Below are 27,605 nucleotides of genomic sequence, written 5' to 3'. Positions count from 1 at the left end.
CAAAGTAAAATATATTTTATATACATTTACATATATTTTTAGTATTAATTCACCGCATTTGGTTAAAAAGAGAAAATTATTCGACGATTAAAGGTTACAGGTTTTAATTAAAATGGCTAGTTTCACTTGTAAATATAATTTAACGTTTCCATATACATAACGTTATATGTAATAACGTGGACACAGTAGATTAGACTATACAAATTGATTTTTTGTTTTTGTTTGTTTGTTTTGTTTAAAACAAATCTACCCATAATAAAATTAACAATTTTCTATTAAAATCATGTCACTGACATAAAAATAGACATTTAGGAAAAAGTATGATTTTATTATTATTATTATTATTTGCACAGTAGGGGGTGATAGTGTACAGCTGATTGAACAAAGGCAACAATGACTTCTTGGCAGAATTGTGACACGCGCACACACACACACACACACACACACACACACACACACACACACACACACACACGCGCGCGCGCGCGCGCGCGCACGCACGCGCACACGCAAACACACACACACACGCGCGAAAAAAAAAAACAGGAAAAACAACAATGCATTCCCTTTTAATTGTCTCGTAATCCCTGAGAACCTTATTTTAACCACTCATGAACTGAAACATTTGATGATCAATGTGAAAACGTGCGACAGAAAAGCTCGGCGGAACAATTGGAAATCGTAAGATATATGGAAATATTTCTTTGTTACACGTTGAATTTCCACATTTCTATGTACTGTACATGTATTTTCTTTCTCTCAAAAATTTGAATACAAATTTTCATTAGTATGTTTTCAAACAAATATTTGACAGTCTTGTTTCTATATTGGCCTGGTTTTTTTTAATTGTATATTTTCTTCTATTTGCTTCCAGAAAATCAACACAATTAGATTTTCTCTGACCAAAACAATAACAACGTGTATATATATATATATATATATATATATATATATATATATATATATATATATATATATATATATATATATATATACCTATACATATATATATACACATCTATACATATACATGTATATATACATATACATGTATACATATATATACATATGTATATACATATATAAATACACATATACATATATATATATATATATATATATATATATATATACACATATATATATACATATATATACACATATATACATATATATATACACATATATACATATATATATACACATATATATACACATATATATACACATATATACATATATATACACATACATACATACATACATATTTATTTTTATATATATATATATTTTTTTTGCGAACTGACCAGTAAAATAGAAAAAGCTGCAAAATTGAAGACAACACATTTCATCGTGGATCTCCGAAAATTGACAAAATATGGATTTTTTTTTTAGTCAAACCGCCATTTTTAAAGAATGATTATCTTTCTCATTGACATATTTGGCAACGGGTAGACAAGAATAAAGGATTCTTAAAAAAAAATGTTGTTTGACGCCTTATTTGGCATCCTTCCTATTTTAAGGCCAGCATTTGAAGACAAAAACTCACCCTTTGGCCTGGATTGATGTCCACGGCACGTTGCTACGCTAACCGTGGCATCGCATGTTGATGAGCAGCCAGAAACAAGATGGTGGACGGCTCTGTACAGGAAAGTCCCCACCCCCTTACCGCCATCTTGGCAATTGCATAGATTAGCATGTAGCTTTGTCACGGTGTCCAGGCGAGGTTAGTATCCTGCGCCCGCCAACAAAAAAGAAAACGTGATTAGCGTGGTATTCAAAATATTTGAGGTCATTTTTGTCTCCTGTGTCAGTGCTGATGAGGGGGGGGGGGGCTTGGAGGGGTTTGGATATTTTGGGTATGGGGGGGTTCAAGCGGCCTTCCATCATCATCATCAGAGTTCCTCTTTCTTCTTCTGAACTTTCTCCTGATCGCGGCCTCGCAGGCTGCGCATGAAACCGATGAAGCCGGCTTCCTGGAAAGGATGAGGAGGTCATACAAGCTTATGTCATCTGTTTGTATAGTGATACCTTGGCTTACGAACTTAATTGGTTCCCAGACAGAGTGCGTAAGGTGAAAAGTGCGTATCCCAAAAATTAATTTCCCATAGGAAACCATTAAAATGAGAATAATCCGTTCCCAGGTCCCCAGAAAACATATTTTTCTACTTTTCTAAGCCTTAAAACTACACAAAATAGACATTGTTTTATGTATAATAAATGTGCCTTGGTATTATAATTAAATAAATAAACTGTACTGTATAATAAAGTCGTTTTATTTACCTTTGTGATGGACATTGATGCCTTGATGGAATGGAGTGGCCGGTTTCATCAGCATTAAACACTTGATGAGGAACATAGCCTTCTTCTTCTTTCACCATCTTGTTGGTGCTTTCTCTGCGATAATTTTACCTTGTTCCTCATCAACTTTCCTTTCATAATTTTGCTGCTGTGAAATGTACATTTCTCCACTGCGAGACTAATAAAGACAAATCCATCCATCCATCCATCCATCAATTGTGTTCTGTTTAGCTAGGTTGACAGCTTTTTGCATGAAGTGTACAGATGGCTTGTGCGAGTTATTTGTGGGGCCTGATTGATGGGATATTTTAACCTTGCAGTCTACACTCTGCTTTTGAACTATCAAAGTTGAAATGAGTCCAAATGTCACTGTTTTCTATGCGTTTTGTCTCTCTATCTCTTTAATGTTTAAACCACCCCCCACCCCTCACTGATGCGTTCTTGACCAATCACGTGGTTTTAACCGACGACTGGTGGCGGGGAATAGAGGACCAAAATAAGCCGCCTGCCATTTTCTTGTAAGGGGAACGGGCTGGTTCTCGAACGACACATCACTCATTGCGGCAGCTCCGTGTGTATCCCGAAAAATAGTTTGTATGCCAAGGTAAAATTTTCAGAAATGTAACTTTCGTAAACCCAAACGTTCGTAAGTTAAGGGGTTCGTAAACCGAGTTATCACTATATTTGCATGATTACTCCGAGGTGAAAAGTAGAACCCATTCCAGAGCTCACCCCGCGATCTCCGTGGTACTTGTCCACAAATTTGCCGTAGTGGTAGTGGTTGAAGGTCGGGTAGCCCTCCACCCCTTCCTGCTTGCACAGTTCGTGGTTTTGCCCTTTGGTGCAGTCCACCGCTGCATAAGCGATCTAAAAACAAAGAGGAACAGGAAAATGATCATATGTGTAATACCAGTGCCTGAAATAACATCTGCCCGGATGCCCGGGGCGTGCAACTTTTACGTCGGGCGTACAATTTACAAAAAAACGTCTCTAAAAACTTTTTAGCATGACTTTCAGACACTGGTAATACTTGAAATAATATCACGCATGGAATGTAATGCTAATTTGCTATTAGCCCAGAGTATTAGCATATAGCGATGATGTTGACATGTGGCGCGTGTAATTATTTTTAGTTGGGTGTTGAGTTTCACAAAAAAAAACTCCAACTGGATTGTTATTAAACAGTATAAAGCACGTTTAGGGCAGGAGGAATAACATTCATTATTTAACAGATAAGCTTTAACGCATAGATTCACAAAAATAACCGAATAGCCATTTTGGCTACTTTAAGGTCATTTAAAAAAAAAATAATTCGCAACAATTCCTGAATTTTTATTTGTGAATTGAAAAGTGTGACGTTGAGTGCCATTCCCGAATGTGTTTGTGTTTTTTTTTTCTTACGGGGTGCCGATAAAGTGCCGGTCAGACCTCTGTAAATGTTTTTTTTTCTCTTCCATGAGGGGGCAGCATTTGTTAGCGCTTTGTTCCAGCTTCAGCTGCTGTTAAAGAGCTTTATAAATCAATGTATGTATAGTATTTTGTACACCCGCCCCCATTTCAACCTCAGATAACTCCAAACCCATATAATTTAGCAATTAACTATTTTTATCGGATGAAATATTTCCAAATTGGAGAGGATTATTTTTGTGCAGTTGGATTACATTTGTATTGAAAAAATTATGAAAAAGAAAAATAAGTAAGGTCAATTAAATTTTCATTGTCACACTCATGTTTGGAAACGGTGGAGGGAGATAGATAGCGAGACATATATAGATAGACATTTAGATAGTAAGCTAGCTAGGAAGCTTGCTAGATACATAATTAGCTGGCTAGCTAGATACATAATTAGCTAGCTAGGGAGGTAGCTATGTAGATAGCTAAGTAGTTATAAAGGTAGCTATCTAGCTACGTTGCTAGGTAGGTAGGTAGCTAGATAGCTAGCTATGTAGCTAGGTAGGTAGCTAGCTAGGTAACTAGTAGGTAGGTAGGTAGCTAGGTAGGTAGGTAGATAGCTAGGTAGCTAGCTAGGTAGCTAGGTATGTAGGTAGCTATGTAGGAAGGTAGATAGGTAGGTAGCTAGGTAGGTAGCTAGCTAGCCAGGTAGCTAGCTATGTAGTTAGGTAGCTAGCTAGGTAGGTAGCTAGGCAGCTAGGTAGGTAGCTAGGTAGCTAGGTAGGTCGGTAGGTAGCTAGGTAGATCGGTAGCTAGGTAGCTAGGTAGGTAGCTAGGTAGGTAGGAAGGTAGCTATGTAGGTAGATAGGAAGGGAGGTAGCTAGGTAGGTATCTAGTTAGCCAGGTAGCTAGCTAGCCAGGTAGCTAGCTAGCTAAGTAGGTCGGTAGGTAGCTAGGAAGGTAGGTAGCTAGGTAGATAGGTAGATAGGAACTAGGTAGTAGGTAGCTAGCTAGTAGGCAGGTAGCTAGGTAGCTATGTAGGTAGATAGGAAGGGAGGTAGCTAGGTAGGTAGCTAGCTATGCAGGTATCTAGATAGCCAGATAGCTAGCTAGGTAGGTAGCTAGGTGGCTAGGTAAGTAGCTAGCTAGCCAGGTTGCTAGCTCGCAACGTAACTAGCTAGGTAGGTAGCTATGTATGAATGAATAAAATACAATCAACTAAAATAAAATTGAAAAAGTCAGAAAATGAAGCCCGGGCAGCAGTTGCGACTACTAATCTAAAACGAGTTTGTTAAGGGACGGACAAGCGATCAATGGCAGATAGTGACAGGACAAAATGAAGTCCTTTCTTTGACTCTTGCTTCTTTACCCAAACGCTGCCAATCATCTTATTGATCCGCCTGCCATTGATTGTGAGTAACACGTGGCGGCCAGGCACAACTTCCTTCACGCTCGGAAGTACATCAAGCAAAAAAAAAATTCCATGGCGTCAGCATGCTGCATATTTTGTCTTGGAAATCAGCGAGCGTCCAATCACCAACTCGGGTGAGGTCATCATTGATTAGCGGCAAGGGGGTTGGGTGTGGAGGGTAAGTGGGAGGGGCGTTCAGAGGACGATAAGGCGCTCTAACAAGTCAATACGTTACAGTCCAGTGCATTACGGATGACAGGAGGGAGGCAGCGCGAGTGGAGACGTATTGTCCTCAGAGGACATTGAATTCTCGTGCTGTCAAGACAGCACAACAAGCGATCAGTCCACTTCCAAGTTTCTGTCTTATTCGAAGTTTCAAGTAGGTGGGGGGGGGGATTTACCGTAGTTTATTTTCGTCTATGAAACTTTTGGGATTTTTATTTTACCCTGCAGAAGTTTTTTTTTGAGGGGGCGGGGGGTAAAATTGCTAACATTTCGGAGGATTTGTGGCCCGCTTAGGAAATAGGCATTTTAAATAGTACAGTGATACCTTGGCTTACGAACTTAATTGATTTCCAGACAGAGTGTGTAAGGCTAAAAGTGTGTATCCCCAAAATTAATTTCCCATAGGAAACCATTAAAATGAGAATAATCCGTTCCCAGGTCCCCATAAAACATAATTTTTGAATTTTCTAAGCCTTAAAACGACACAAAATATACCTTATTTTATGTATAATAAATGTGCTATGGTATTATAACTAAAGAAATAAACTGTACGGTATAATAAAATATTTTTATTTACCTTTGTGATGGTCGTAGATGGCTTGATGGAATGGAGTGACCGGTTTCATCAGCATTAAACACTTGATGAGGAACGTAGCCTTCTTCTTTCATCATCTTGAGGAATGATCCCTTGGAGGTGCTTTCTTTGTGATAATTTCATCTAGTTCCTCATCAATTGTATTCTGTTTAGCTGGGTTGATAGCTTTTTGAATCAAGTGTACAGGTGTCTTGTGCGGGTTATTTGTGGAGCCTGGTTGATGGGAATTTTTAACCTTGCAGTCTGCACCCTGCCTTTGATCTATCAAAGTTGAAACGAGTCCAAATTTCACTGTTTTCTATCCATTTTATCACTCTCTCTGTCATCTGCCTCTCTCTCTCATATTTAAACCACCTCCCCTCACTGCTGCATTCTTGACCAATCACGTGGCTTTAACCGACGACTTGGGGCGGGGAATACTTCAAATGTCACCAAATAATAATAAATAAATAAGAAATAATAAAAAAGTAATTAGTGTAGCCGCAGGGAGTAGTCCTCTGCTCCCCTCAACCTGAGAGCAGGGAGCAATCATAGCAGAGTCTGGCACCGCCACATCTGGACAGTAGGGATATATATATATATATATATATATATATATATATATATATATATATATATATATATATATATATATATATATATATATATATTATATATATATATATATATATATATATATATTGGACCAAAACTACCAGCAAAAGATTTTAGTTCACTGACGAAGCCTCTTGGATAAGAAGCGAAACGTCTGACACCTTCAAAATAAGTACAGATGACGGCTAAAGAAACCATCTCATCGATTCTAATTCAGAGTGGCAAGAAGATTTTCTTGTTCTGGTCACTTTTTTTTTGTGTGTAGTATTTTATTTTGTCGAGGTACAGGGCGTCTCCGCTTGGCTGACGCGGTCAAGAAGCTGTTTTTGCCAGGAGTGACCTAATAACAACCCGCAACGGTGACAACCATGACACGGACCCTCAACGCTTGTTGTGTTGCGCGTTTACCGAGGCGTGTTGCGGGAGGGTTGCCTCAGAAAAAGCGTCTGACTCAGACGCCATCGGACAACAATTTAAAAGCAATTGCGCGTGAATGAGAAACGAGCCGTGACAAAAAGGTCGAGCGGGTGTCATGACGCAAGCCGAAACGCTCGCAACGTGTGAGTCGGGAGCTATTATGCACCGGTAAGGGGTCCAAGGGGGTCCTCCCGCGAATGGCTGAACGTGTGCCTCGCCAGCCGCCATTTGATTGGCTTTGTCGCATTCCTCACACACAGGCGGCCAAAAATATTCGATGTGAGGCAAGAGCGCTCCTCGCTTAACTTTTGAACTTGTCTCGATTGAAAAAGAAACACAAAAGGGTAAGTCTGAAGATATATGGTGAGGAGGAAGGATTGTCTTTTTGTCTCTTTTTTTTTTTTTAAATAGCTGTCATTTGCGAGTTAACTGTCTTCAAGGACAACCGACGTCTCCGGACAAGTTGTGTCCATAATTTGTAAAATGTCTTCAAATGACTTCTACTGAGCGTATTTTACAAAGATTCCACCGCGCTGAATATTCAGGAAGTCTTGTTTTCGAGTTGGTGACGAGTCCGTATGTGACGTCACGAAAGGACCGCCCCTGACCGAGAAAGCGACACACAATGCATTTTGGGTACTTTGTTTGGTCTGAAAACTTCGTGTTGAAGCTAATAGAAAGCCAATAGCCAGCGAGCTAGATAGCTATACAGCTAGCCATATAGCTAAATAGCTAATAGATAGCCAGCCAGCTAGACAATATAGCTAGCTCCAGATTCCACCGCATATAGCTATATTTTACATTTTAAGACTCGCGCTGAATATTCAGGAAGTATTGTTTTTTTAGTTGGTGACGAGTCCGTATGTGACGTCACTGAAGGAACGCCCCTGACCGAAAAAAAAGGACACATTGTAGCAGTCCATCACGTCAATGCATTTTGCTGTGCTTGTTTGGTCTGAAAACGTCATGTTGCACCAAAAAGAGCCAGAAGAGGGCGTCCAAGCTCCATGGATGGAATTTATCAGCCTGTGGAAACGGGCTGATTCATTCCTCACAACAGCTCGGTGGCCATTTTGTGCCTCTTTTTGGGTGAGACATTTCCTCCCAATGTTGCCTTTTAAGACTCGCGCTGAATATTCCGGAAGTCTTGTTTTTGAGTTGGTGACGAGTCCTCACCCTACGTCACTGAAGGAATGCCCCTGACCGAAAAAAAAAAATTAAAAAAAAAAAAATATATATATATATATACACACACACACACACACACACACACACACACACACACACACACACACACACACACACACACACACACACACACACACACACACATATATTAAAATATACTGTATAATTTTAAAATATATCTATATATACATATTTTTTTTCTGGCTTTTGATATATTTTTCAGTTTTTTAAATTAATGTAATTGTTTTTATTTATTTATTCATTTATTTAGGGGGGAACCAAGTTGTCTTCACGCTTTGCGTTTGTGCGAACAATCTTAATTATTTATGTATTAATTATTTATTTCCAAACATGACAGTGATAATGAAAATTAAAGTTTTTGTAATTTTCTGAAGACAAACATAATCACATGTTTTTCCTAAATATTATTTATGATTTTTTTTTTATGAAAAAATATTAAAAATAAGGAATTAAAATTTAAAAAATTGACTGTCACCAAAATAATGCTCACCCGCAGAAAAAAATATCCTGCGACTGTAAAGTGTCCTTGAGAGTTTTGAAAGGCGCTTATAAATGAAATCAAATGTATTATTATTATTATTATTATTATTATGCTCACTTCTGGCGATTTTAGTACTTTTGAAAGTTGAAGCACGTCAGTGTGGACTCACTTTGCGATCTTCTTTGAAGAGCTCCGCCGCAGTGGTGAAGTGAGGTACAGCGTTTTTACAATGCGGACACCCTGCCAAGGAAGACAACAACAAAAGTGTCACACATGTCCACAACAGCCATTTGTCAACGCCACTCGTCGCTACGGAAGGTATTTACGTGGCCCGAGAGCGGATTCACTGCCGTGTAAGCGCCCCGTCAATCTTTTTATGGGTGCTATAAACACGACCACTTTGACTCCACTCACAGGCGACATCGAACACGAACGTCAACATAAAATGTCGAGACAATTTGGATGGATTTAAGGTGGTGTTATATTATATGCCGGGCAACTTAGGGCGGGGTTTTACGTACCGTATTTATACCGGTGTATAATAAGGCGCACCAAAAAGCTTTCATTTCCTTCAAAAGATGAGCCTGCGCCTTATATGTGATGTCATATTGAGCCACAACAGGTCTCGCAACGACTGTCAGCAGCCACCTACTCCACCACCCCCCCCCATACAAGACGTACAGTGATACCTTACGAACTTAATTGGTTCCCAGACAGTGTGTAAGTGTGCATCCCAGAAATTAATTTCCCATAGGAAACCATTAAAATGAGAATAATCCGTTCCCAGGTCCCCATAAAACATAATTTTCTAATTTTTTAAGCCTTAAAACTACAAAAATATATTTCGGAGGATTTGTGGCCCGCTTAGGAAATAGGCATTTTAAATAGTACAGTGATACCTTGGCTTACGAACTTAATTGATTTCCAGACAGAGTGTGTAAGGCGAAAAGTGTGTATCCCAAAAATTAATTTCCCATAGGAAACCATTAAAATGAGAATAATCCGTTCCCAGGTCCCCATAAAACATAATTTTCTACTTTCTGATTGTCTAAGCCTTAAAAATACACCAAATATAGCTTATTTTATGTATGTATGTATGTATGTTATGTATAAATGTGCTATGGTATTATAATTAAAGAAATAAGCTGTACTGTATAATAAAGTCGTTTTATTTACCTTTGTGATGGTTGTTGATGGCTTGATGGAATGGAGTGGCCGGTTTCATCAGCATTAAACACTTGATGAGGAACGTAGCCTTCTTCTTTCACCATCTTGAGGAATGATCCCTTGTAGTTGCTTTCTCTGCGATAATTTTACCTAGTTCCTCATCAATTGTGTTCTGTTTAGCTGGGTTGATAGCTTTTTGCATCAAGTGTACAGATGGCTCGTGCGGGTTATTTGTGGAGCCTGATTGATGGGATATTTTACCCTTGCAGTCTACACACTGCCTTTGATCATTTCTCTTCAGCTATTTTCAGAGTTATGAAGCGGTTACACACGTCCATGTTCATAAGGACATGTTAAAAAACAGGTGGTACTGCAATATTTTCTTCATTTCCCCACAATTGTTGGCTATGCTTTGTCACCCTGGGGGCCGAGGTGGAGTCCGAATGCCGTACGATGAGAAGATTTTGGCAACTGACTCGGGCTTACGTATGTCATTTGGTTAAAAGCCAGAGAATAATCACAGCAGATCCCACGGGAGGGCCGAGACCTTAAACTTTCGACGCGTCCAAGCAGCCGACATCAACCCTGAGGTGTCATTTTAATGATTTGAAAGTTTAATTGTCCCAAATCAGGGTGCATGTGAGTCTTACATGGAGCGTAGAACATGACAAGACTGTGTTTCTTCTTCTTCAGGGCCTCTCGGAAGTCCTCGGAGCCAAGATGGAGGACGCTGGAGGGCTTGTCCTCCCAGGATTGCTCCGGAGGGGGAGGGGCTTGTGGACTGGAGCATGCAGAGCCACGAAAGAGAGTCAAGTCAATATTTTAAAGACAACATAAATTATTTCATAGTCATACAAGCATATTTTGGTTCGTCTCTCACTTGTGCATAAAGTCGATGATCTTCTCTTTGGTGCGTATGTGCGGCAGAGTGTACATTTCTTGTCCTTTCTCAAAGTACTTCAAGGTGGGGAATCCGGTAATTTTCAAGCGATCCCCTACAGTTTTGTGGACGGTGGCGTCCACTGCCGCCAACACGCCCGGACTCTGTCAAGGCACATTTTCAAGGCGGAGATTAGACACGGGAGAACGGCAGGGGTCCAACCAACAAAGCAAATACTATAAATAAACAATAAACACAGAGCCACAGTACACCACAAAAAACAACCAAATACACAAATGAATAAATAATAAAAAAAAAAACTAAATAAATACTGTAAATAAACAATAAATACAGAGCCACAAAAACGAATGAATAAATAAATAAATAAATAAAAAAAAGAAAAAAACAACAAAACAAATACTGTAAATAAACACAGAGCCACAGTACACCACAAAAACAACCAAATACACAAATAAATAAATAATCAAAAAAAAGAAATAAATACTGTAAATAAACAATAAATACAGAGCCACAGTACACCATAAAAACAAACAAACAAACAAATAAATAAATAAAAATAAAAAAACAACCAACAAAACAAATACTATAAATAAACAATACAGAGCCACAGCACACCACAAAAATATCCAATAAATAAATAAATAAAGAAAAAACAACCAACAAAACAAATACTGTAAATAAACAATAAACACAGAGCCACAGTACACCAAAAAAAAAAACAACCAAATAAATAAATACAAAAATAATAAAACAAGCAACAAAATAAATACTGTAAATAAACAATAAATACAGAGCCACAGTACACCACAAAAACATCCAAATAAATAAATACAAAAATAATAAAACAAGCAACAAAATAAATAAATACTGTAAATAAACAATAAATACAGAGCCACAGTACACCACAAAAACAACAAAATAAATAAATTAATTAAAAAAAGAAAGAAAAAAAAACAACCAACAAAATAAATACTGTAAATAAACACAGAGCCACAGCACACCACAAAAACAACCAAATAAATAATTACATAAATAAAAAGAAAAAAACAACCAACAAAATAAATAAATACTATAAATAAAAAATAAATACAGAGCCACAGTACACCACAAAAACAACCAAATAATTACGTAAATAAAAAGAAAAAACAACCAACAAAATAAATAAATACTATAAATAAAAAATAAATACAGAGCCACAGTACACCACAAAAACAACCAACTAAATAATTACATAAATAAAAAGACAAAAAAACAACCAACAAAATAAATAAATACTGTAAATAAACAATAAACACAGAGCCACAGTACACCACAAAAACAACCAAATAAATTAATTTAAAAAAGAAAGAAAAAAAACAACAAAATAAATACTGTAAATAAACAATAAATACAGAGCCACAGTACACCACAAAAACAACCAAATAATTACGTAAATAAAAAGAAAAAACAACCAACAAAATAAATAAATACTATAAATAAAAAATAAATACAGAGCCACAGTACACCACAAAAACAACCAACTAAATAATTACATAAATAAAAAGACAAAAAAACAACCAACAAAATAAATAAATACTGTAAATAAACAATAAACACAGAGCCACAGTACACCACAAAAACAACCAAATAAATTAATTTAAAAAAGAAAGAAAAAAAACAACAAAATAAATACTGTAAATAAACAATAAATACAGAGCCACAGCACTCCACAAAAACAACCAAATAAATAATTACATAAATAAAAAGAAAAAAAACCCAACAAAATAAATAAATACTGTAAATAAACAATAAATACAGAGCCACAGTACACCACAAAAACAACCAAATAAATAATTACATAAATAAAAAGAAAAAAAAAACAACCAACAAAATAAATAAATACTGTAAATAAACAATAAATACAGAGCCACAGTACACCACAAAAACAACCAAATAAATGAATACATAAATAAAAGAAAAAAAAATACCTTTGGATCTTTGTTGAGTATTTGGGCAGCTTCTTCATAGTCCGGCTTAATCTTTTTGCAATGGCCACACCCTAAGGATACACAAATTTCAAGAGGAAGTGTCACTCGATGAAGCAAAAAAACGTTATGTATCCCTATACTGTATGTACAGCCGTTGTATGCATTTAATAGGCGGATTGTATAGGTGTGTCGCTTGTCAATGTGTGGGTATACAGGGAGTCTGGACACTGCATGTGGACAGTGAATTTCATGTAAGCTTGCGGAGAGATTATGTCCGTGTACAGAATGTGTCCCAGATGTGCGTATCAAAAGCAGATGCACAATGTCCAAAGAACTTGGAGAGAAAAAAAAAGCCAAACTGTCAAATTCTTTTATTCTCGTCACGTCATGACTCTTTTTTTTAACCTCATTCACTGCCAGACAATGTGCAAAAATATGTTCACTTCAGTGCCAGGGTTTTTGTCATTTTAACTGAAATTGCAAGACACACAGAATATTGAGTTTTAGGACGACATCAACATTGAATGCAGTGTAGGAAACTTTTGACTATCTTCTTTCATCAGAAAAAAAAAGTTAATTCCTAAGTTTTATGGGTCTGGAGTTATCTGAGCTTACAAAATACAATACAGTAAAGTCTCGTTATATCGATATTCAAGGGAGTCCGAAAAAATATCGATATAACCGGGACTATCGATATATCCAACCCTGTTTGCATGTAATTTTCTCCGTGCGTGCATAGAAATAGTATCGATATAACCGGGACTATCGATATATCCGATATCGATATAACGAGACTTTACTGTACATGCATATTGAGTTATATAGGGCTTTAACAACAGCTGAAGCTGTAACAAAGTGTTAACATGGATAAAAAGCAAATGTTCATTGTTTTTGCAGATTTTGGACACTTTAAGTCTGGGGTATCAAAGTCATTTTTCGCCGCGGGCCACATTGTAGTTATGGTTTCCTCTCGAGGGCCGTTATGAATTTGGGGAACCCATTAGAATGTTTAAATCCCTTCAAATATTACATATAGAGCACACAGCAAATTAATGAATAACTCGTTTTCAAATATGAAGTCAAGAATAATGACTTTTATTGTGGTTGACATCCAAAAATATGTCATTTTGGCTCAGATTTTAGCAATCATCATGGAATTTAACAAGTTTGATTTGCTTTCGCGGGCCGAAAAAAATGATGTGGCGGGCCGGATTTGGCCCGCGGGCCTTGACTTTGACACCTGTGCTTTAAGTCATTCTTATTGGTGTTTTGCATTTGACTAAAAATATCATACTGCATGTTTTGGGTATTTTAGATGCTATAAAACGTTTTTCTGATGTCAGTTAGGAAACAAAAAAGTGATGTCGGTTGTCCTTTAAGGCTTACAAAATTAGAAAGTACAGTTTTTTTGACGACGATACTAGTGCAGCGTGTTCTACCGGAAACAAATTCCTTGTGTGTTCTACATACTTGGCAATAAAGATGATTCTGATTCTGATTATGTTTTATGGGGACCTGGGAACGGATTATTCTCATTTTAATGGTTTCCTATGGGAAATTAATTTTTGGGATACAAACTTTTCACCTTACACACTCTGTCTGGGAACCAATGAAATTCGCAAGGCAATGTATCACTGTACTCTATTGATTTCGAAAGGTGTGCAACGTGCTCGGCGAGGCAGATGGCCACAATCTGCATGATCACACGGCTGGCACCCGCGACGGCGCCTCCTCCCAACACGCCGCTTGATTAATAACCCGCAACGGCGCTAAAGAAAGGAGGCGCTCAACTGTTTTGACATAGGCAATTTACAACCTTTGGAAACGTACCAATTGACTTTTCGCTGCGGCGGCGGCGGACGATGTCGCCATCAAACAGCCATACGTCTTCACCGGCGACGTCTTGTAAGGGGCGCCACGCGACAAATATTGGGTTCGGGGGTCTATTAAACGCCTCGGAAGCTGTTTTTGTAGCGGTTTAGTGAAAGGGATAAATGTGCGCACTCTCCGGCTGATGCATTCAGGAAGTAAAGTTTACCCCCCCCCGGATTCCAATTTGACGCGGATTTAACACGCCATTACGTGTGGTGGCCTTTGTGTACAATTACAGAGGAGTGAATACTGACATTTTACACAGCGGTTGCTGTGTAATATGTCGACCATGTTGTTTTTAACAAAAAAATATTTAAAGGACAACCGACACCTACGGACAAGTTGTGTCCATAATTTGTAAAATCACATCAAATGACTTCTACTGAGCGTATTTTACAAAGATTCCATCGCTTATAGCTATACAGTAAAGTCTCGTTATATCGATATTCAAGGGAGTCCGAAAAGATATCGATATAACCGGGACTATCGATATATCCGACCCTGTTTGCATGTAATTTTCTCCGTGCGTGCATAGAAATAGTATCGATATAACCGGGACTATCGATATATCCGATATCGATATAACGAGACTTTACTGTAGCTATATTTGACGTTTCAAAACTCGCACTTAATATTTAGGAAGTCTTGTTTTTCAGTTGGTGACGATTCCTCTCGTGACGTCACTAAAGGAACGCCTTTGACCGAGAAAGCGATACACAATGCATTTTGGGTATTTTGTTTGGTTCTGAAAACTTCATGTTGATGGCGAAATTAGAAGGAAAACATATTTATATAACGCGATGGTGAATCGTTGTGTGTTGCACCAAGACTACTTTTTGATACTAGTTGACACAAATTCCCAGCGGACAAGTCAGCCCATTTCCAACAGAGCTTGGGCGCCATTTTCTGGGACGCTACATTAGAGTCCTGACGCCTCAAAATGATACGGAAGGACTTCTTTAATCGATTACAAACATTTATGCTTTCCTCTTCAGAACTATTTGAATCATATTCATAACTGGATTTTTTGCATTCTAGAGCAAGGCAAGACGTCAATATAGATGCATTGTATTTTGTACATCCGCCCCCATTTCAAGCTCAGATAACTCCAGACCCATACCACTTAGGAATTAACTCTTTTTTTTTCTGATGAAAGAAGACAGTCTAAGGTTTCTGACGCTGCATTGAATGTTCATGTAGTCCTAAAACTCAATATTCTGTGGGTGCTGCAATTTGAGGGAAAATGACAAAAACCCTGGCAATGGAGTGTACACATTTTTTTGATAAAATAAAAAAAATATGCAGTTTAAAAATATGCATGAGGTTTATAGACATGTGACGGTTGAACGTGAGCATTGTGGTGTGGCGTGAAAAACCTACAAGGGGCGTAGAACATGACCATGACGGCTGGATGTTCCTCCATGAAGACATCGAAGGATTCGTCCGTCAGGTGGAAGACGGACGAATCCGTCTCGGACCAGGACACCTCGGGAGTCTTTGGCTGCACTGGTTGAGGACTGATAAAAAAAAATAAAAAAAAATCAAATAAACACATAAATAATCGCTTAAATAAATAAATAAATACAAGGATACATAAATACATAAATAAATACATAAATAAATAAAAAATAAATACAAAAATCAATGACTAAATAAACACACACATAAGTAAATAAATAAATTAAAAAATAAAGAAATACACATAAATAATTCAATAAATAAATCTAAATATATAAGAATAAATAAAGAAATAAAAATAAAGAAATGCATGAAGAAACGATCACACACATAAATAAATTAACATGAATAAAGAAATCAATGAATAAATAAACATACAAATAAATAGGTAAAATCATTAATTAAAAAATAAAGAAATAAACATGAATAATTAACTAAATAAATATATAAATAAATAAAAACAAATAAAGAAATAAAAATAAAGAAATCAATGAATAAACAAACACACACATCAATAAGTAAATAAAAAATAAAATAAATAAATAAAAAATAAATAAAATAAAATCAATGAATAAATAAACACACACATAAGTAAATAAATTAAAAAATAAAGAAATACACATAAATAAATCTAAATATATAAGAATAAATAAAGAAATAAAAATAAAGAAATCACACACATAAATAAATTAATATGAATAAATAAACATACACATAAATAGGTAAATTCATTAATTAAAAAAAATAAAGAAATACACATGAATAATTAACTAAATAAATATAAATAAATAAAAACAAAGAAATAAAAATAAAGAAATCAATGAATAAACACACACATGAATAAGTAAATAAAAAATAAAATAAATAAATACACATAAATAAATAATTAAATAAAAATACATATATGAACGAAGAAATAAATGAATAAATAATCACACGCATAAATAAATAAGTAAATGAATTTAAAAAAAGAAATACATAGAAATTAAATAAATAAATGAATAAATAAATAAAAACAAGAAATGTGTTTCAATGCAAATTTTGTGTGTGTGTGTGTGAAAAAATGCAGATTTGTATGTGCGTGTGTGTGTGTGTGTGTGTGTGCGTGTGTGTGTGTGTGTGTAAACCAGAAATGTCCAGGATGAACCAAACGTCACACACATGAAACATAAACACACACATGACACATACACACTGTCGGTTACAAAGATGACATCATACTTGTACATTGCCAATAACACATGGACACACACCCACACAACACCCACTTGCTGGCTCGCAGTCCTGTTCCACACACAACTCGTGTGTGTGTGTGTGTGTGTGTGTGTGTGTGTGTGTGTGTGTCTGTTTCTCTCTTTCACACACACATGCACACCCTGGCCGGCTTTTAATTCTCTCATCCAGAAACATATGCTCCCAATCATCACACAGTAATGTTTTTCGCTCGCGCAAACACAAACTCAAGTTTTGTCAGGCACAATAACACGCACGAAGACACAATACGGGTGATTAAGACACGGACGATTCTCTCGCTCTCACAACAATTACCCCCCCCACGGACAATTTTTCTCAAAACCGGCAATTATGTAGCACACACATTTGGTTCTCTCCAAAACGCTCATTACCGAGCACACTCTACTAAAATGCTACTCTCTAAAATGCTCCCTTCTCCCTCTCATACGCAACAATGGTAACCCACATTTAATATTTAAAGGACAACCGACACCATTTTTTTTGTTTCCTAACTGACATCAGAAAAACGTTTTATAGCATCTAAAATACCCAAAACACGCAGGTTGATATTTTTAGTCAAATGCAAAACACCAATAAAAATGACTTAAAGTGTCCCAAAACTGCCACAAAATGAGCTCGGAACCGGGCGGATTCAGAAAGTCCCGCCCCCTTAGTCGTGACGTCACATCAGGATACTCCTTCACAAACTGCCTTGCTCCAGAATCAAAACAATGGCTTCAGAGAGTTCAGATTCGGAGAAGATGCTTTCTTGTTCCTCATCCAGTTATGAATATGATTCAACTAGTTCTGAAGATGAAAGCATACATGTTTGCAATCGATTAAAGAAGTCCTCCCGTATCAATTCGAGCCATCTGGACTCCAATGTAGCGCCCAGAAAATGCACAAGATGGCGCCCAAGCTACATTGGAAATGGGCTGATTTGCCTGCTGGGAATTTGTGTCAACTAGTACCAAATAGTAGTTTTGGTGAAGCACACAACGATTCACCATCGGGTAATTTGTTTTTTCCTTCAAATTTCGCCATCAACACCGATCGACACGAAGTTTTCAGACCAAAAAAAGTACCCAAAATGCATTGTGTGTCGCTTTCTCGGTCAGGGGCGTTCCCTCCGTGATGTCACTGAGGGCATCGTCATCAACTCGAAAACAAGACTTCCTGAATATTCAGTCTTAAAAGGTAAAATATAGCTATATGCGGTGGAATCTTTGTAAAATGTGCTCAGTAGAAGTCATTTCAAGTGATTTTACAAATTATGGACGCAACTTGTCCGGAGGTGTCGGTTGTCCTTGAATATTTAAAGCCTATCCTGCCACATCTCGCGTCAAGCCGCTTTTAGCGATGCGATCTTGCGACCTTGGAAACACAACATGTAGTGCATATTTCACAGACGCTTCGCACAACAGCGTCACTCACGCATCCACTCCAGATGTTTTTCCGAAGCAAGCGAAAAGAGAAGGCGCCGTCGACTCACTTCTTCATCCATTCGGCGATGTCCTTGGCCGTGGCGCCGTAGTTCTCGTAGTGGTAGAGGAACTTGCCCTTTCTAAAAAAGACACAACACTTGACAGTTTAATATTTACAATGAGGGCTTGCGATTTGTACAAAAAAAAAAAAACAAGAACTAAACAAAAAAAATACAATGCTGCCCTTATTTCATGCCGACCATAAGAGAACAACAATATATACTGTATTTATTCTCGCTCGCTCGCTCACTCACTCACTCACTCACTAACACTCAATCTCACCCTCTCTCTTACTTACTGTCACTCTCTCACCCTCATTCTCACCCTCACTCACTCACTCACTCACTCACTCACCCTCTCTCTTACTTACTGTTACTCACTCACTCACTCACTCACTCACTCACTCACTCACTCACTCACTCACTCACTCACTCACTCACTCACTCACTCACACTCAATCTCACCCTCTCTCTTACTGTCACTCTCTCACCCTCATTCTCACCCTCACTCACTCACTCACTCACTCACTCACTCACTCACTCACTCACTCACTCACTCACTCACTCACTCACTCACTCACTCACTACTCTTACTCTACTCGCTCACTCACTAACACTCAATCTCACCCTCTCACATACTGTCACTCTCTCACCCTCTCTCTTACTGTCATTCTCTCACCCTCACTCACTCACTCACTCACTCACTCACTCACTTACTCAGCACTCACTCACTCACTCACTCACTCACTCTTACTGTCACTCTATCACACTCACACTCATTCTAACTCTCATTCATTCAAAAACTCACTCACTCATTCTCACACTCACTTTCTCACTCACTCTCTCTGACACTCACTCTTTCACACACACACACACACACACACACACACACACACACACACACACACACACACACACACATACACACACTTTCACCCACACTCACTCACCCTCTCTCTCACTTAATGTCACCCTCTCACCTTCACTCATTCTCACACTCACTCACTCACTCACTCTTTCACACACACACTCCTTCACTCACACTCTCTCACTCACTGTCACTCTCTCACCCTCACTCATTCTCACACTCACTCACACACACACACACACACACACACACACACACACACACACACACACACACACACACACACACACACACACACACACACACACACACACACACACACACACACACACACACACACTCTTTCACCCACACTCACTCACCCTCTCTCTCTTAATGTCACCCTCTCACCTTCACTCATTCTCACACTCACTCACTCACTCACTCACTCACTCTTTCACACACACACTCCTTCACTCACACTCTCTCTCACTCACTGTCACTCTCTCACCCTCACTCATTCTCACACTCACTCACTCGCTCACTCACTCACTCACTCTCTATAGACTGTTTATATAAATAAGATAAAATATGTCATTTATATATACATGTCATACTTCACTCATTCATTTTCATCTTCACTGATCCAATCTTGGTCTTTTTTTGGTCGCAGGTCAGCTTTTCCGTTGACATTAAATTCAGTAAACATCATAATCCCAATGAGTCCGATGTTGTTCATCATAATAAAAAAAAAAGTGAGTCAATGGAACAAGTGGACAACACGCCTTCCTCATAGCGGGTGCGGCGCCGCGATCGCTTCAGAGCTGATGAAAGCGCTTCGGTCCAAAAGTGATCGGTTGCAGTTTTATCAACAAGATGCTCTTTAAACTGCTGCCACTGAGCCGGCCGGCTTGGTTAGCGAGCACGGCACCGCCGTTAATGTGGCCCCCTGCTTATTGTGTTTGTGTGTGAAGGAAAACACGCAATGCCCACAAACACACACACACACACACAGGCTAGCTAACCCCACAAGCGCTTAATCAGTCCTCATCTAATTAAAGGGCCAGGCTGGAATGAGGGCGTTTAATATGGAAATTGGGATGATAAAGCTCCTGCGCAGCGCTGACAAACTCAATCAAGATACGAAAATGGCTCACGATGCCCCGAGTGGCGGCGGAGGGGAGAGCAAATATGTTCAATTGTTTTGAAAATGTAGCCCTGGAAGCCATTTGATAATAATAATAATAATAATAATAATAATAATAATAATAATAATACGAGCACTAATACTACATTTCATTTCTAAGCGCCTTTCAAAACTCTCAAGGTCATTTTACAGTCACAGGATAGTTTTTTCTGTGGGTGAGAAGCGGCAGCCACACGCGCCAGCGTTCACTCAACCCAGAAGTAACTCAAATAGATAGAAAGCTAGCCAGCTAGCTAACAGATAGCTGAATAGATTATGTATTGCAGGGGTGTCAAAGTCATTTTTTGCCGCGGGCCACATTGTAGTTATGGTTTCCTCTCGAGGGCCGTTATGAATTTGGGGAATCCATTAGAATGTTTAAATCCCTTCAAATATTACATATAGAGCACACAGCAAATTAATGAATAACTCGTTTTCAAATCTGAAGTCAAGAATAATGACTTTTATTGTGGTTGACATCCAAAAATATGACATTTTGGCTCAGATTTTAGCAATCATCATGGAATTTAACAAGTTTGATTTGCTTTCGCGGGCCGAAAAAAATGATGTGGCGGACCGGATTTGGCCCGCGGGCCTTGACTTTGACACCTGTGCTTTACAGTCACAGGATTTTTTTTTTGTAGGAACGATCCACGTTTTTTTTTTATTATTATTATTATTATTATTATTATTATTATTATTATTATTATTGCAGAAGATGACTGTGTCAATTTAGCTTCACCGGTTCCAAGATTGAGCATTAGACCTTTAACCACCTCACAACAAAATCAAAAACTAAAACTAAAACAAAAAAGTTTGTTGAAAGTTATCCTGAAACGCCTCAAGTCATTCCAACCAAGTAGGAAAGAAGCAAGGTTGTGGCGACGTTGAAATTTGGGAGAAGATTAACACTTGAGGAGTAAAGCAACACCTGTCAGCCTCAATGAATCCACCACTCAGGAGCTCTTAAGATACTTCAAGCTGCACTGAGACGACAGAACACAGAGTAGACACCAGACAAGAGGCCCTTTTTTTTTTTTTTTTGTCCCGGAGACATAAATGGACTCGACGCGTCTAGCGTCTCATAAATCAGTGACTGATGTAGGAAGCAAAAGAACACTCACTCAAAGTAGCAGAAGGTCGGGTAGCCATTGACGCTGAATTCCTGCTTGAGGCCGTCAAATTCTGACGGGTTCACGTTCATGCCAGCCAAAACCTTATTAAAAAAAAAAGGCTACAGTGAAAATGATAAAAAAATATTTATTATGTCGATTCATCTATGTAAACGACAGTAAGCACAATTTATGTCATCTATTAGTAGGCAATTATTCAAAAATACAGTGATACTTTGGCTTACGAACTTAATTGGTTCCCAGAGTGTGTAAGGCGAAAAGTGTGTATGCCAAAAATTCATTTCCCATAGGAAACCATTAAAATCAGAATAATCCGTTCCCAGGTCCCCATAAAACATAATTTTCTACTTTCTAATTTTCGAAGCCTTCAAACTACACAAAATAAATATACCTTATTTTATGTATAATAAATGTGCTATGGTATTATAATTAAAGAAATAAACTGTACTACACGATAAAGTTGTTTTATTTACCTTTGTGATGGTCGTTGATGGCTTGATAGAATGAAGGGGCCGGTTTCATCAGGATTAAACTATGATGAGGAACGTAGCCTTCTTCTTTCACCATCTTGAGGAATGATCCCTTGCTTAAACCGACGACTGGGGGCGGGGAATAGAGGACTAAAACAAGCCGGGTACCATTTTCTTGTCCGTGTGTATCCCGAAAAATAGTTTGTATGCCAAGGTCCATAAATCCATACATTTAATAAATTTATCATTCGTAAACCGAAAAGTTCGTAAGCCAAGGGGTTTGTAAACCGAGGTATCACTGTATTCTTTTTTTGTGAGCGTCACTGAATGCCAAGATTACAAAGCGATTGTACGTCAACCCCAAATCATGTTATTTTTTGCTCACTTTCAGAGGGAAAAAAAATGTAAACCAAAAAAAAGTCATCACTCAATGCTCTGAAAATCCCCCTCAAAAAAAAAAAAAAAAAAAAAAAACACAATGTGCGTCGGAAAGGTGAGTTATTATTTTCTTCCCTCCTCATATAGCTTAGCGCTTTTGAAATATCGCCATTTGCTTCCCCAAATCAAAGGAGAAAATGTGGATTATGTATAAGCGAAGTCAAAGCATCAAAGGAAGGATAGAAAATCTGAGGGATGCCGCGATGGTCTAATTTTGGATGAGAGGAGCGACGTCAAGCTTTTAACAATGCCTGTTTGTGTCGAATGTTCCAGTGACAGAATATACCCAATCGCTTCAATCACACTTGGTACTGTGAATCCAAAAAAAATCATATACCATAAGAACCACGCGAATAACTGAAGATAAAAATGAAATTCAATGACGAGAAGACTCACATATCGCCCCTTTGTCTCCGTGGCAGCTTGCTGAAAGATGGGCTGCATCCTTTTACACACGCCACACCCTGGAAAAAGATGTCGAGAATGTAGAGATACAGACCAAATTTCATGATTCTATTGGTACGGCGTGGCGGGGCTGTTGGGGGCAGCACTTTTCCTCAAACAAATAACCAAACAAATACATAAACAAATAAATAAATAGATAAGCAAACAAGTATTAACTAGCTAGCTATGATAACAAACTAACTAGCTAGCTATAATAACTAACTAGCTCGATAGCTATACAAACTAGCTAATACTAGCTAGCTGTACTAACTAGCAAACACTAGCTAGCAAATACAAACTAAATAGCAAACACTAGCTAGCAAATATAAGCTAACTAGCAAATACTAGCTAGCAAATACAAACTAAATGTAAAGTTCCTTGAGAGTTTTGAAAGACGCTTAAAAAGAAATTAAAAGAAAGAAATTAAATGTATTATTATTATTATAAGTGGTAAATACTAGTTAGCAAATACAAACTAACTAGCAAACACTAGCTAGCAAATACAAACTAAATAGCAAACACTAGCTAGCAAATACAAACTAAATGGCAAATACTAGCTAGCAAGTAAAAATACAGTAAAGTCCTCTTATTACCGCTTAGTACGATACTATTTCTATGACCGCAAGGAGAAAATTACATGCGCGCAGGGTCGGATATATCGATAGTCCCGGTTATATCGATATTTTTCGGACTCCCGAGAATATCGATATAACGAGACTTTACTGTAATAGGCAAATACTAGCTAGCAAATATAAACTAACTAACAAACATTAGCTAGCAAATACAAACTAACAGGCAAATACTAGCTAGCAAATATAAACTAACAAACATTAGCTAGAAAATACAAGCTAACTGGCAAATACTAGCTAGCAAATACAAACTAGATGGCAAATACTAGCTAGCAAATACAAACTAAATGGCAAATGCTAGCTAGCAAATACAAACTAAATGGCAAATGCTAGCTAGCAAATACAAACTAAATGGCAAATACTAGCTAGCAAATACAAACTAACAAACACTAGCTAGCAAATACAAACTAAATGGCAAATACTAGCTAGCAAATACAAACTAACTGGCAAATACTAGCTAGCAAATACAAACTAGATGGCAAATACTAGCTAGCAAATATAAACTAACTGGCAAATACTAGCTAGCAAATACAAACTAAATGACAAATACTAGCTAGCAAATAAAAACTAAATGGAAAATACTAGCTAGCAAATACAAACTAACAAACACTAGCTAGCAAATACAAGCTAACTGGCAAATACTAGCTAGCAAATACAAACTAGATGGCAAATACTAGCTAGCAAATACAAACTAACAAACACTAGCTAGCAAATACAAGCTAACTGGCAAATACAAACTAACTGGCAAATACTAGCTAGCAAATACAAACTAAATGGCAAATACTAGCTAGCAAATGCAAACTAAATGGCAAGTACTAGCTAGCAAATACAAACTAAATGGCAAATACTAGCCAGCAAATACAAACCAGCTAACAAACACTCGCTAGTAAATACAAGCCAACTAGCAAATACATGCTAGCAAACACATGCTAGCAAATACAAACTATTAGGCAAATACTAGCTAGCAAATACAAACTAATGGCAAATACTAGCTAGCAAATACAAACTAAATGGCAAATGCTAGCTAGCAAATACAACTAAAGGCAAATACTAGCTAGCAAATACAAACTAATAGGCAAATATCAGCTAGCAAATACAAACTAAATGGCAAATATTAGCTAGCATATACAAACTAACTACTAAACACTAGCTAGCAAATACAAACTAACTGGTAAATAAAAACTTGCTAGCAAATGGTAGCAAATGCTAGCTAGGTAACTAGATAGATAGCAAGATAGCGAGATCGCGGCATAGCTAGATAGATGGATAAATAAGGTGCCAAGGATGTTGATCAAAAACTCACAAGGCGCGTAGAACATCATGAGAAGCGGTCTCTCTTCTTTCTTCAGCAGCTTACGAAAGTCCTTCAAAACAGACACAGACAGACAAAAAGTGCATTAGGGGAACATCATGAAAGCGTCACATCGGTCAGGATTTCTCGAGAAGTTCTTTCATCAAACAGTACGACATTGTCACGCCGAGATCAGGCATGACCTGTTTTCACAGACGACGGTTCTTTTGGACGGGGCAGTAGGGCGTTTACAAAGTCTGGGAGTGGCCCATAAAATCAGAAACTCCTTTTCAGGATAAACCCTGGGCGTCTTTGAAACATACTTTTTCCGTTTCCACGTGGACGACGTCTTTGGCTTCCGGGTTTTCCTCCCACAGCGGAGGCCCTGAGGGGTCCTTCAGGAAAGCTACCATGGACTGAAAAGAGAGATGAGATGCGTTCAAGACACACGGAAAATTGGAGTTTGGGGAGAACAACTTATGCGTCACAATTTATTTGCATCATTTGGTTTCTAAGAAAGCTCTAACGTATCACAGTATTCCAAATGTCACATATTTACAGACCTCCAATGTAGCATCATACATACATTTCATTTCGAAGCGCCTTTTAAAACTCTCAAGGTCACAGGATCGGTTTTTCTGCACGTGAGCAGCGGCAGCCACACGCGCCAGCGTTCACTCTACCCGGAAGTAACTCAAATAGACAGCAAGCAAGCTGGTTAGTGAATAGATAGCTAATAGCTAGCAAATAGATAGCTAATACCTAGCAAATAGAAAGCTATTAGCTAGCGAAAAGATAGCTATTAGCTAGCGGATAGATAGCTAATAGCTAGAGAAGAGATAGATTATAGCTAGCGAATAGATAGCTAATACCGAGCGGATAGATAGCTAATAGCTAGGGAATAGATAGCTAATACCTAGCAAATAGAAAGCTATTAGCTAGCGAAAAGATAGCTATTAGCTAGCGGATAGATAGCTAATAGCTAGAGAAGAGATAGATTATAGCTAGCGAATAGATAGCTAATACCCAGCGAATAGATAGCTAAAAGCTAGCTAGCTATATAGCTAATAGATACAGTAACTAGCTAAATAGCTAGATAGCTCATAGATTTAAGACGCCTTGAATGAGGTCAACTGAAGACGCCTACATCTGCTCAATTAATAATAATAATAATAATAATAATAATAATAATACAATTCATTTCTAAGCGCCTTTCAAAACTCTCAAGGACACTTTACAGTCACAGGATAAGTTTTTCTGTGAGTGAGCAGCGGCAAGCACACGCGCCAGCGTTCACTCAACCCTGAAGTAACTCCAATAGACAACAAGCTAGCTGGCTAGTGAATACATAGCTAATAGCTAGTGGATAGATAGCTAATAGCTAGGGAATAGATAGATATTAGCTAGCGAAAAGATAGCTATTAGCGAGCGGATAGATAGCTAATAGTTAGGGAACAGATAGCTAATACCCAGCGAATAGATAGCTAATAGCTAGCTAGCTATATAGCTAATAGATACAGTAGCTAGCATAATAGCCAGCTACATAACAAGATAGCCCGCTAATAGATTTTCAAGACATCTTGAATGAGGTCAACTGAAGACGCCTCAATTAATAATAATAATAATAATAATAATAATAATCCATTTCATTTCTAAGCGCCTTTCAAAACTCTCAAGGACACTTTACAGTCACAGGATAAGTTTTTCTGTGGGTGAGCAGCGGCAAGCACACGCGCCAGCGTTCACTCAACCCGGAAGTAACTCAAATAGATTGATAGCTATCTAGCTAGCTAACAGACAACTAATAGATAGCCAGCTAGATAGTTAGCTAACTAGCTATGTACACTTGAGAATGAAGATGTAAACATGAACACGAATATAGCCGACATCCCGCATCCTTCCGCATTGGCAACTCGTCACCTGTCACTCAACAGACGCCGACGCTAACATGGATGCTACCATTCTGTCCTGACGCAACAACGGCGTGATGCTCGCTGCTTACCTTGAAGGTGACAGGTCTATTGTACTCCGTGTGGAAGATTCCATCTCTGTTTCAAAATAAAATAATAAAGAAATAAAATGCATCAGAGGAGTGAAAAATCAAAGTTATAAGAAGAGCAATGATGGAGTTTCAGACTTGACTTACTTATAATGCAGCAGCTCGGCACCGACGCTTTTAGAGCTTGGGTCAACTTTGACTTTCTTGCATAGCTTACGGCCTTCTGAATCTCTGAGTAGATCCACATATTAAAAACAAAAAAAGAAATTAAAAATATATATATAAAACATTCCCATACTTGGAAATACCCTGAAATCGGGTAACACGACGAGAGTGTCGAAAATATACCCCGCCTGATTAAGATGGTGATCCAAACGCCATTTGTTTTTATTCTTGTTTTTGCTAGGCGGTTCAGTGATACCTCGGTTTACGAACCCCTTGGCTTACGAACTTTTCGCTTTG

General features: G+C 37.9%; 1 protein-coding gene across 1 annotated transcript in view; it reads right to left on the bottom strand.

Annotated features, from left to right (window-relative positions):
* Positions 1-1,296: 1,296 nt before the first annotated feature.
* The window catches only part of pdia5 (protein disulfide isomerase family A, member 5), a 42,995-nt gene continuing 16,686 nt past the window's right edge, over positions 1,297-27,605 (bottom strand). The window contains exons 4-17 of the mRNA XM_089003226.1: positions 27,291-27,374; positions 27,147-27,192; positions 25,468-25,560; positions 25,157-25,217; positions 23,177-23,244; positions 21,864-21,955; positions 18,716-18,787; positions 15,913-16,049; positions 12,661-12,731; positions 10,673-10,836; positions 10,443-10,573; positions 8,795-8,865; positions 3,034-3,168; positions 1,297-1,976 (exon numbers count right to left, since the gene is read on the bottom strand). Of these exons, the coding sequence (XP_088859352.1) occupies positions 1,896-1,976; positions 3,034-3,168; positions 8,795-8,865; positions 10,443-10,573; positions 10,673-10,836; positions 12,661-12,731; positions 15,913-16,049; positions 18,716-18,787; positions 21,864-21,955; positions 23,177-23,244; positions 25,157-25,217; positions 25,468-25,560; positions 27,147-27,192; positions 27,291-27,374 (1,306 nt within the window). The 3' untranslated portion in view covers positions 1,297-1,895. The remainder of the gene's footprint in view (positions 1,977-3,033; positions 3,169-8,794; positions 8,866-10,442; positions 10,574-10,672; positions 10,837-12,660; positions 12,732-15,912; positions 16,050-18,715; positions 18,788-21,863; positions 21,956-23,176; positions 23,245-25,156; positions 25,218-25,467; positions 25,561-27,146; positions 27,193-27,290; positions 27,375-27,605) is intronic.

This window comes from Hippocampus bargibanti, linkage group LG08 (assembly GCF_051943395.1).
Source record: "Hippocampus bargibanti isolate YZ-2025 linkage group LG08, ASM5194339v1, whole genome shotgun sequence".
In the NCBI taxonomy this organism is placed as follows: domain Eukaryota; kingdom Metazoa; phylum Chordata; class Actinopteri; order Syngnathiformes; family Syngnathidae; genus Hippocampus; species Hippocampus bargibanti.
This window is presented reverse-complemented; position numbering and strand designations above follow the sequence as displayed.